The sequence below is a fragment of the Lygodium microphyllum genome, chromosome 8 (genome assembly GCF_053477565.2).
Source record: "Lygodium microphyllum isolate KBCC chromosome 8, Lygodium_microphyllum_v1.1.10, whole genome shotgun sequence".
Lineage (NCBI taxonomy): Eukaryota > Viridiplantae > Streptophyta > Polypodiopsida > Schizaeales > Lygodiaceae > Lygodium > Lygodium microphyllum.
In genome coordinates, this window is record NC_141142.1 from 147,147,717 (window position 1) to 147,160,100 (window position 12,384).

The following is a 12,384-nucleotide window of genomic DNA, read 5'->3' on the forward strand; positions in this document are numbered from 1 at the left end:
AGGAAACTCTGATTGCCAAATATTTTGGTTCAAATCAAAGCCAATGGCGCCCTCTTTACCGTATTTTACCTTGTTTTGATTTTCAAGAGGCTTGAATCTTCATGAGTACTTGAATCTTCAATCCTCCACTCGCAATACCTATGTGAGGAATAAAACAGCATAGCAGGCTCCCTACACAAGCTTCAAATAACCAAGAGGTGGGTAAAGTTCTCACCGGGTCGATTAGTTACATCCCTTCGGGATCTTTAATAGTGGGGGAGGGTCACCTCTCTATTGTCCCACTATCTCCTCCGACATCCACATTTTTCCTCAGTGGAAATCTCAACATAGCAAAGACGTGCTATTCTAATCAATCAACATAATATGCATAACTGGAAATATCCATTAAGCTCATTCCATGTGATGCAATAGAATGGAATTTTAATCGACAAGATGAGTAGGGAGAGGGTCTTATCACGCAATGACTCATTGCTTGACTTACCCTTTATAAGAATTTTTTATATATGTTTTCATGAATCGATTAAATATTAGCAAGATTTTGGACTAGAGTAATGATTGCCACCAACAATTCACTATTGAACAAGAAGTTTAATAAGAATTAATATGAGAGATCAAGAATTGATGAGAAAAACGTCTTGTACTTGATGAAGACTTGCATACTCCCAAATGCTTGAATAGGCCTCCCAATGCTCAATGTTGAGAAAATAACATTCAATCCTTGCTCATTGAATGCTTGAAAGCCTCTTGAAGCATCAGAGACTTGAGATTGAAGCTCAATCCTGTTTGTTCCAAATCTTGACTCAAGAATAAACTCCATAGCTCAATAATTCTTCATTTGGACCCAGAATGCTTCAATGTTGATAATGAAGGATCAAAACCGCATAAATTCTCTTGAAAAGAAAGGCCTCAGCCTTCATTAAGCTTCAAAAACCATAAGCTTAATGCTTGAAGAAGAATTTTACTAAATTTCTCCTTCATAGAAGCTTGAAAGAGTCAAGAGAGCTCAAATGCTTTGAATGCTTGATGAATCTTGATGGATACTTACTGTAGATAAAATCCAAAGATGAAATGAGTAAAAGCCCTTTGAAATTGAAAACCTTTGTTCAAGCTTTAATGGCTGCCCATGAACTCCACATATTAGAGTTTGGGGAAGAATAAGAAATGTTGAAATAATGGAAATGAATGCTTCAAGCTGAAAATTACAAGCTCTAGTAAACTTCAATAATCACTCTCAATGATCCCAACCAAAGAAGAAACAATCGTCAGCTACCCTAAGGACCCAAAAAATCAATGCAATTTTCAGACTATTCAAAATACTTCCCAAATGCCACGCGACTACTTGCTCCTCTCAAGAATGTTAATGTTTAAGTTCAAATCTTCATGTACAAGCAAGATATTATCGTTGTTGAGGCTTTACGAGTCCTGGAGAAGAGAAAGATGGAAGAAATCCGCTATGGAAGCTTCAAGCAAGCTTGGGAGAAGAAGAAGAAAGCTCTACTCCAAAAAGTAACTCAATTTTCACTCTTTCCTAAATCTACTTTTTTTTCCAAGTTAAATGTGGCTGATTATATTCTTAAAAAAACTGATTACAACGGAGTGCTCATGCTCAACAGACTAGCTGGAGCTGATGCAAAGTCACCAATACATCATGTATACAAGCCTCTCAAGGCGGTCTGGGGGGGATGGGGGAAAGAAGCCATTTGGGGGGGGGGGGGGGGGGGGGGGGGGGGGGGGGAGGAGAGGGGGGTGTGTATCGCCAAATTCAACTCTTTCTTGAGTTGAATCTTTCGTGCCTTTGTATTTACGAAAAACATACTTTCAAGTATGGTCCAAGCTGCATATGAATTCTCTGCATTTCTAATATGTCCCAGCATATTATTGTCAATTACTGTAGACATCCAATACATAACCTTTTTGTATTTTGCATTCCATTCCTTCTATGCCTTTGTCTCTTCTGCAGTTGGAGGATCAATCACCTCCGGCTCCTTTTCTTCACTTGAAAGAAACTCGTAGAGGCCTTTTCCAATAAGGAAGTTCGTGGCACGGAACTTCCATGAAGGGTAGTTGTATGCTCCTCTCCACACGAGCTGCGCCTCCTTACATGACCAAAGGCGGTGCTTTGGGGTTTCCAGAGGCTGTTGTGTGCAGCACTTACAACCTCTCTCCTTCTGCATCTGGGCAAGCAAACTTCCCACCGCCAAGCCTCCATGTGCCACTAGCCATAGGAAATACGACACCCTCCTCGGCCTCCAGTTATTCCGTAGGAGGCGCCAGAAGGTCCATCGAAAGGGCTCCGTGATGCTATGCTCCACCCAATGCCTTCTATGTGACGGTGCCCAGTCCATATCCTCCTGCATCAGTACATGTCTACCAATCCTGGCAGTGTACTCTAGGAACATGGGTAGCTTCTTGGCGACCGTAGAGGCCAGCCATAGCCACTCTCCTGGATCCCACTCCAGCTCGTTAAGTGGTCTGCCCTCCCAGATCCAAAGGCGCCACTCCTTGAGCTCCTTCCAAAAAACATAGGGATCTAGTCGCCAAGTCTTTCTCTAAAGGCCCACCACCCGAATCCTCCTCCACGAAAGGGCGGCAATCCCCTCATCTTGCTGCACTCTGTTAAGGGTCAAACGTCCCCCCTTTTGAACGGCGAAGAAAGTCCCCTACGAGACGCCGCTCACTCTACCTGCCACCTGAAGGGGGATGCCTGCTGGTGAAAACCTAGCTGCCCATACCTTCTCGGGCTCTATCGGCTCTCGTATCGAGGGAGCAAGCCACTCCGGACATATTGCTGCATCTATCTCCCTTCTCCTCGACTCCACTCCTCTCTGGCAGCCTGATACTCGCTGCACCACCTCCTCGTCCGCCATCTTGTACACCTCCCACCATGTCCTGACAGTACGAGCCGGGTCAGCGGCCTCCCACCCAGCCCACTGGATATGGGAGCGCTCACCTATCTATGTCCCTTCCCGATCTTTGACCTGGGGGTTCCAGATCACCGGCTGACGGTCTATCTCCTCTTGGCAACTTGGGGGGCTCTAGATTAGGGCCTTGCAGAGACCCTGCCACATGCGGAGTAAGCTGTGAAGGAAAGGTGATTTGGGGGGGGGGGGTAATCTGGGCTGATGTGAAGATCCATCTCACGGACGGCCTCCACTCGCCGCCAAGCCTCGGTCCACAGTCTTGAAGGCCCTCCTGCAATAAGACCTTCCAGGTCTTCCCTCCTAGTGTGAGACCGTGGACAACTAGCTTGCCCAAGAGGGCCATACTCTGATACTCTGGGTCTATGATCCCAAGCCCTCCCTCTGGCCTATATTGTATGGTGGCCGTCCACGCCACCTTGGCCCTGGAATCCCTGGAACCATTAGACCCTGACCAAAGGAAATTCCGCACTAGGCGGCAAAGTTGCACTACACAAGATGAGGAGAAGCACTAACACGAGGCGATGTACCGGGCCGTCACTAGGAGGACCTGGTTAACCACTAGGGCTCGTCCGGCTAGTGAGAGGCGAGCCGTGTTTTAGTAGGCTAGTTTCCTTCGAATAGAATCAAGGACAGGAAGAAACTATTGGGCAGGAGTGATGTCGAGTCCCACCTGGAACCCTAGGTACCGGAGGGTCTGCCCTCTGCTCACCCATCTAAATCCTAGGTGAACGCCCCACTCCGTGCTAGAGTCCATGTCTGTGAGGAAACCAACCAACTTTCGCCAATTGATTTTCACTCCCGCTGCAGAACAGAATACATCAAGAGCAAGCCTCACTCTCTCCAACATCAACTCATCGTCCTCTATGTAGAGGGTTGTATCATCTGCATACTTTGAGTCTAACAACTCAGTCTCCTCTCTCATTGGAACTCGGATGCCGTGTAATCTGCTCACACGTGCCTTGAGGAACTGAGGAAGTGAGACATCGCCTCTGCGAAGAGAAGAAACATGTAGGGGCCAAGGGGCAGCACTGTCGAACCGATCTCGCTAGACGAAACCCCTCCCCTCTCCTTCCGCCTATGAGAACCCTATTGGTGGCCGATCTGTAAAGAGCAGAGACCCCACGAATCCAAACCTGGGGGAATCCCAACCTCACCATGGTGCCCTCTAGGAAATCCTAGTCCCCCCTCTCATAAGATTTCTCGAAATCCAAGAGTAGTATGGCCAGTCTCTGCCCACTGTGCTGAGCCCACTCAGTCGCATCAAATAAGATAAATACATTGTTTAGGATGCTCCTATCCTGGACAAAGCCTATTTGTGTGCCATGGATGATATCTGGAAGCACGGGGCATAGTCGCCTACCAATCATCTTTGCCAATGCCTAATAGGTCACTGACAATAAGGTGATCAGTCTCCACTAGGAAAGCTCTAACCGATCTCCCACTTTGGGGAGAAGACTGATGAGGCCTGCCGAGAGACTTCCTGGCACCTGTCCTGAAGTGAAAATCTCCCGAAAGGCCATCAATAGGGGATCCTTCACCACTTTCCAGTAGGTAGTGAATAAGGGCTTAGAGAGGCTATTCTCCCCCATGCATTTCTGCCCATCCTGTGTATGGAAAGCCTCCTCTAGTTCCTTCTCTGTGAAGGGGGCTAGGAGGGAGCGTTCCATCTCCTCTGTGACGAGGGATAGGATGTAATCCCATCTACATCTCTGTCCTCTAGCTGAAGCTGTCTCCTGCAAGAAGAGGCGTGTGTAATAGTCGGTGGCGATCTCCATCACCTCATCTGGGCTAGAACGAGTCCTCCCATAGTGATCCCGAAGGCTGTGTATCTGCTCACCTGCAGTGCGAGGCTGGTGCACTTGGAAGAACTCCCTACACATCATGTCCCCCTTCCGCGCCCAGAAGGCTACTGAGGTTCGGAAAGAAAACTCCGAGCACCTGTCCTCTGGGCCAGCAATGGCTGCTCGCGTGCGCACCTCCTATGCATGGAGGGTAGGGTCCCCTAGTGCCTCCTCTAATAATCTCTGCATGGCTGCAAGGTCCCACCGAAGTGCGCTCTCCTCCTCCCAGCTTTGCTACCTGGACTGTATGGCTGCCTCTTGGCAGATTCTGCTCCACTCTGCTAGGATCTCTGCGACCTCCTCTGCTATCCAGTCCCTCCTGCCCCACTCTCTGATCCAAATCTGCTCTATCTGTCTTGTCACCTCCTCCCTCCTATAGATCGAGTCAGGGATCCGACAGGATCGTGTGTCTAGGGGGGATGTTGGGGGGTCAAGTGTTAGGAGAACTTCGGACAACGTGGTGCTTGCCAACTGCTCAATCTGGCCTCCACAAGAGCCTCCCCACTCTCCCACATAAAACCTGTCCAACCTCTCCAACAGGGCTCCACCTAGCCACATCCCCCCTGTGAAAGGCAGGGTCTCTCCAGGCATCGCGTACTCTAACTGCCAACAAGAAGACCTCCCATGCCTCCTGCTCCTCCCCAACCATGCCCTGGAAGTTTCTGCCTCTGCCCTGTTGGTCCTCCAGAGCCTCTAGATTGTTAAAGTCTCCTCCAACAATCCAAGAGTTCACCTCTAGGAGTCCATCCGCGGTCTCCACCCAGAACCTGCTGCGTGCCCTAACCTCCGCAGGGGCATAGACATTGAGGACTCCAAGGCACGAGTCCCCAATATCCAATCTCACCCATAGAACCCTCCCTGCCACTATTGTCCCGTGGTCTCGTACACAAGCAGTGAGACTTGGGCCAATAGAGGTGCAAACACCTCCACTCCTGCCGTGAGCACCTATAGCATGCTCCCAGTAAGTGTGCGAGCTGCCCGGAAGCACCTTCCCTACCCGTTGGGCTTGGGTGGGGGTGAGCTTGTGCTCCTGTAAAAGTAAGATGTCGATCCGTCCGGCCCCAGGGCAGGCTGCAATTGCTGTCGAGCAACTGGAACCACGTGCCCCACTGTAGTGGAGGCTATTCACATTCCAGGATGCTAGGTGTAAGCTCATGGGGGAACCTGTGACTGACCGAACAGACATCTGTTCGACGTGGAGGCTGTTGATGAGAAGGAAAAATTGTAAGGCATGCAAGTACGCTTTGCTGTCGGTCTAAACGGCGAACTCCAGCCCCCCATGGTGGCCCACGGCCAGGGCTACGGTCCTGTCAGGTGGGACGGGCAAGGGGGGCTGTGGAGTGCTCTGCCAAGGGGGCATGGCTCCCCCCCCACTCCCTGTTGCTGACGAGGCTGGGTCTGAGGAGCTGGCTGCACCCCCCCTGCCGTCGCCCTCTCTGTCATCTCTGGACCCGTTTGAAGCCGTTAGGGTCCACCTGCGGACCCATCGGCGGAGCCGCCTTGGCTCCGAAACGCGTACAAACTGCTACCTAATGCCCAAAGTCGTGGCAGCGCAGGCACTGCCCTGGTTGCCCAAGCACAATGACCTGTTGCTTAAAGGAGTACCCTCCTGCCTCAATCTCTAGGAATTGTGGGATATTCTTGACCTCTTTCATAGCCACCTGTACCTTGGAGACTCCTGCCACTATCACTGCATCCACAAAAGACGCGGGAAGGACAATGCCAAAGAGCCGACCAAAGTCTTCCACCAACTAGCAATACTCTATCACCAGGCCGAGGAAAAGAAGGGTGACCGGGTGCCGGAGAAACCTGTTGTGGAGTGCAAATGCCTCCACAGCAAAGCCACTGTACCAAGAGACCATGTATATGACCCCCTTCGTGGACGCATATGGTGAATTGGCGAGTAACTCGCGAGCTGCGTCTGCTGAACTGAGCCGGACCATGAAGATCCCTTGGCCCATTAGGACCACCTCCATGATCTACACTGTGCCGATGCGCAGCGTGGAGTGAAGCCACTCCCAAAGTTGTGGGCCTTGGCTGGGGAATGTCCTACTACTTGACCTAAATCTATTTACCTCTTCTTTCTCAAATTTACCTTCAAAATGGCGTGTAATTAATACATTGGCTTGCTATTTTAGCCATGGTCTAGCTAAATCTCCTCCAGATCTTTGTCATAGCCCCAAGATTAGCCTCTTCTCCAAGTGCAATGCTTATAAGTATCTGTCATGTGGCTCTTGTACCTATTGTCCAAGATATAATGGTGGAAAAATAGAAAAAATATGTCTGAAAATATGAAAATCAAATGTATATAAAACCTAAGCTCTGATACGACTTGTCAAGAAGAGGGTTGAGAGATGAGAAAAAAGATAGCAGAAAAGAGAGAAAAGAGAAGAGAGAAAACTAGAAAGATAGGAAAGAAGAGAGAGAAGCCATGGAAGCTGTGAGCAAGAAGGTGAGATGAGAGACAATAATTGTTTTATCGTCAAAAAGTTCCGAAAATTACATGTCACTATATTTTAGGAAGAGATTGTTATTGATTCCTTGAGTTCTACGAGCTAAAACAGCTGGGACTCACTCTTGACGCATACTACTCCAAATTTCTCTCTCTTCTTAAGTATGTGCCACACATGGACATGACACAGCAGGTGTCAAAATTTTGTGCTGGTTTAAATCCACCAGTAAATACCCGTCTCGAATCGATGCGCCCATCAAATCTTCAGGACGCTCTCATTCAAGCTGCGCCTATAATTTAAGAGGTGCAGGCTAGACCAAGGGGTAACAAAACTTGGTCTTATAATGACCCGAACAGATGAGCATTCATGCCTCAAATGAAGAGAGTTCAAGGTCAAAATCAGGGACAAAGAAAAAAAGCAAGAACTAACAATGTCAACAACTTTGTTCCTACTCAAAGCAATGGCCGAAACTTCCATTATTTCCACTGCAACGAGCCCGGTCATTTCAAGAGGCAATGTCCCAATCTTGGAGGAGGACATCGCCAAGCACCTTAAGGGGACATCCTTCTCAAGATCATCATGACTAACAAAGATAGGACTTTCAATTTCATGGCAGACGAGGATAGTCACCTCAAGAGTAGACTTCTTGGATCCAAAGGGACATCCTTCTTAGGATCATGACGACTAACAAAGATAGGACTTTCAATTTCAGGGCAGGAGGATGGTCACCTTAAGAGAGGACTTGGATCAGGCAAAGTTCATAGTATCCATCCAAATCCAACTACCTACTTGATAGATGGGTGGAGACACTAGGCCTATACGACCAGACCCCTTGCTAGCAGGACATTAACAACCATTCATTGCCCTAATCTCCTCCTACAAGAGTAAAACCCTTGGTCAGTCTTGGGAATTTCACATTTGAATGAATTTCCAAAACCATACCAAGGTGAAATTAAATCCATATAGCTATATAACATACTTCTGAGCAGATCATTTGGGCACACAACGAAATCAATATTGCACTCAGATATATGTACCAAGCAGTAAAGCAAGAACTTGCCTACAATTTCAAAAATGATTTGCTCTCTTTATCTGATACAGAACCCTTAGAACAAAATGTTTTTCTTTTTAATGCCATCGATAAAGTATTAAAGAACACAAACCCCCTTCTCCCCCTTTAAATAGTTCAGATCAAATAATCAAGATTCAGTATGGCACCTTTTCACCATCAGCATGTGATATCTCGTCCTTGGGGAAAGTCTGTGAAGTAAACATATCCTCCCGAGTATATATCAGACCAACATTAGTCCATGTCTTTAATATATCCATAGTCGTATATTTTATGGGTTTTGTAATCTGCAGAAACAATTGCAAAGAATTTGCTTTTTTCCAGAGAAAATCATAAGTATTTGCAATGGCATTCAGATGACATACTTGAAAAAGCTTTTCTGTGCATACCCAAAAAACATGCCATTACCGTTTACCTGCTCAAAGCAACTGATACTTGTGCTCCCACCCTTGCATTAGACTTAACCAGCTCTATGTCTGTTGTTGAGTTAAGAAATATCCTATGTGTACATCTTTAAATATTTTGGTCTTATGAACCTGGAACATTGTAAGGATACTTGCAGCAAGCGAGGCTCCACCAGTAATTTCATTGACTCTTTTGAGTAAAAAGGGGGTGATTGTGCTTCCACTAATCTTTTGCTTCCTATGAAAGTAATCATGCACAGAACACAAAAAGTGTTTTAGAGACAATTTCTCTAGTGATGGGAAAATAGTGAAAATGTAAGTCCCAAAATTTGTAAAAGATCTGCAGAAACAACTGGATAAGATATGGATTCATGTCCATAATCATTCATGTCATGACTTTTGCCCATGAGTACATAGACATGAATGCCAACCCATCTGAGAACAAGACTAAAGCGGTTGAACTAGCACATTTACTCCAGTGTTTCTTTCTGTTCTCATTTCACTCGAGTTTCATTTCTGTTCTAGATTATTAAACATGAGTTTGTATCAGCACTAAAAGGGTCCCACGAGAGTTAGAGGTCTCCAATAGCTGCTTGTAGGCACTAATATCTGAGCAAAAATATCTGAAACTGGTGTTCTAGAATCCAGTTACATTTCAAAACCTACCAGCAGCAAAATGAAACTCTTCATCAATGTACAAAGGGGATAGTCCCCAAAGCAACAATCATCCAAAGACCTTGTTAGAAACAGCAGTAAAACACACCCATGTAAGACACTTGCACATCATCAAATAGCACTAGCATGGATGGATTTTTGAATTGAGTGTAAGCCAGCATCACACATACACATAAACGATCTTTCTTTGGTGGAAAATTGATGTTAAATATCAAAGTACAATGGCCTCCCACAGTCTTCATCATGAGTATTCACTTAGAAGTCAGCATACCAAAACATCAAAAGCTTTCATTTCAATGGAGTGTGGAGACCTGGGAAGCTGATAGTCTGCCAGAGTTGCAGCCCACCCTGTAAGAAGTATTGATGTCTTATTTTGACACAGCCAGCCATGCGAGGGAATTGCTCCCGCACTGCTAATTCTTGCAGTAGTCAAGATACCTACTGTTGATTTATGGATTTTTGCCGTTCAGATGCAACTTCAACAACCAGAGTCCAGGACCAAGAAGGTAGAGGCTCGAATTTTTAGGCTGTTGCAATCAAAAAGCAAGAGGCCCAAGAGGCCTTCCTTTTCACTATGGGGGAAAGGGATGCTTCAACACTGGAGAGACCCAAACTCCCACAAGAGGGATGGTTCTTTGGAGCATTCTTGGGGCTGCAGGCGACTGGGAGGCAATCTTCTCAAGTGGATTTACAGGTTCTACATGTAGGATACTAGGCTAGTTCTCAGAAAAGGTGGATCGGTCAGTTAACAAGCACTACTATCTTGGACCATGCCCCATCCTAATCCATTGTGTGCCCTTCTATCCACCTTAGACTCTCACTCCTATCCATTCCCTGATTACAAATAGATGTGCAAGTCCTTTGGTAGAGATTGGCATCAATTGTCATGGATTACCAAGGAGATAACTCAGACTGTTGGATAGCGCACGATTGAAGAGTGAGCCTATGACTGCCTACCACTAGCCCATGACTGAGTAGACTCTAGCCCATGACTAAGTAGGCTCTAGCCCACATGTGTGGCTAGTAACTGCATCTAGGGATCAAAAAACAAGCTACAGATTAAAAGATCATTCGTCTAACTGCTCATGTCACTCTCCGCATCAGAATTAGAATGATACTAACTACCACTAGAGGAATAGGTTCACCAATTCCTCTCACATGCACCCGATGAGCAATCCTAAAGCACATTGCAAAAATAACATAAGTTTATACTCAAAACCATAGTTGTCAAGTACAAAAGGTATGATTCGATAAAATACAATACTAAATGGTACCTTAAGATTTTATAAGGTACGGTACAATATTAGTACGAAAAAAAATCATCTTAGATATTTTGGACTAAAGATGATAGAATAAATATGTAAAGTCTCAATAGCAATGCTATTAGAGTATACAAGATGATTGCTTGAGAGTAACATGCCAAAACCTTTATGGTATATGCCTCATACACAATAAGCACAATACACAAGTTACAAGCACATACATGGAATTGACTTTACACACACACACACACACACAAAGGCTTGAGAGAAAAGGAGGGTGTGAGAGGCAGAGAGAGGCTTTTACCTTTTTCTTTTTTTTCTTTTGAGGGTGGGGGGGAAAGTTTCTCTTTTTTTCATACGAAATCATTCTAATACATACCATACTATACAAATTGTATGGTATGGATCAGTCCGTACTATGTACGGAGACAACCCTGTCTAGTTTGGCATCTAACCTAAGCGAGAATATGTAACTTGACTTTTTGGAGGGGAAATTCATAGTCAAAGGACTTCCAACAAAATAGGGGGTTCACCAACAACTCCCTCTTCCAGCATACAACATAAGCAAAATCTATGCCCCTTTGGTCATGGACCTAATAAGCTCTTGGAGAAGGCACCATTATATTCTTCCCCCAATGAAGAAAGAGGGAGACTTGAAGGTAGGTCACAAGAGTACAACAAAACCCATAGATGGGCCCTTTCATCCACTCCCACCTCTTTTTGCTTGTATAGAGAATGTCATCTTTCTTTGGAGTGGATTCCAAAACGTCACTACAAGATAGAAGTAAGAGATATGGCTTAGAGGGAAATACACACATGGTGAACCATGAATGGTCACATTGGTTGAGAATGTCATCTTTCTTTGGAGTGGATTTCAAAACGTCACTACAAGATAGAAGTAAGAGATATGGCTTAGAGGGAAATACACACATGGTGAACCATGAATGGTCACATTGGTTTTTTTTTGGAGGGGACCGCCAACGGCGGGGGGAGGGAAAAGGGGAGGTGTGTGAGAGAGAGAGAGAGAGAGAGAGAGAGAGAGAGAGAGAGAGAGAGAGAGAGAGAGAGAGAGTCTGTGTGTGTGTGTGTGGAGATAATCTAAAAGAGGTATGAAAACTTAAAAGAAGAGCCTCCAATAAGCATGAAAACTTAAAATTTAGTGTCTTAGTGCTTCGCATGATTTTACATTCTACCCATCCAAGACACTAATGCTCCAATATCCACAATTGTCTCCACTATAAGGTGATAGAGATCTAGAGTAGACCCCTCCATACCCATGATACAAAGCACTTTGTACAATTGAGTGACGGTGGTGACTATAGCCCTCACTTCAAACCTAAATTCCTCCTTCAAGCAAAGTTGTTGAATGGTCCTTGCTTCTTGTTGACTTGATACAGACTACCCTTCAAGCCATTCCTTGAACTCCTTGGGGTCCACCACCTTTTGAAGTTTGTTCTGGATAACAAAGAGATGCTAGAGAAAAAATCACATTACTGCAAGTTGTGTCTAGAAAAAACCACATTGCTGCAAGTTGTGTCTTCATTGGCTTCTTGGACTTCAAGTCTAAGGCCAAGCGATAATGGGAAGCACTCAATTATTGCCATTGATGAAGCCAACGATCTTACAAGCATCATCCACAATCCTCTTTACCCAATAAGACATCCACGACCTCATCTTCATTAACGTCACTTTCCAATGCAACCTGTATGTGAGATGAAAGGTGGTCCCAAACCAAATCATAAAAAGCCGAACGGGCTAT

At 45.7% G+C, this 12,384-nt stretch overlaps 1 protein-coding gene across 2 annotated transcripts in view; it reads right to left on the reverse strand.

The window, feature by feature from the left end:
• LOC148032984 (pseudouridine-5'-phosphate glycosidase-like) overlaps positions 1 to 12,384 on the reverse strand; it is a 154,698-nt gene that overhangs the window by 13,767 nt on the left and 128,547 nt on the right. For both annotated transcript variants that reach the window (XM_087684213.1, XM_087684214.1), the window contains exons 11-13: positions 8,841 to 8,926; positions 8,700 to 8,760; positions 8,434 to 8,571 (exon numbers count right to left, since the gene is read on the reverse strand). In XM_087684213.1, the coding sequence (XP_087540339.1) occupies positions 8,556 to 8,571; positions 8,700 to 8,760; positions 8,841 to 8,926 (163 nt within the window). In that variant the 3' untranslated portion in view covers positions 8,434 to 8,555. The remainder of the gene's footprint in view (positions 1 to 8,433; positions 8,572 to 8,699; positions 8,761 to 8,840; positions 8,927 to 12,384) is intronic.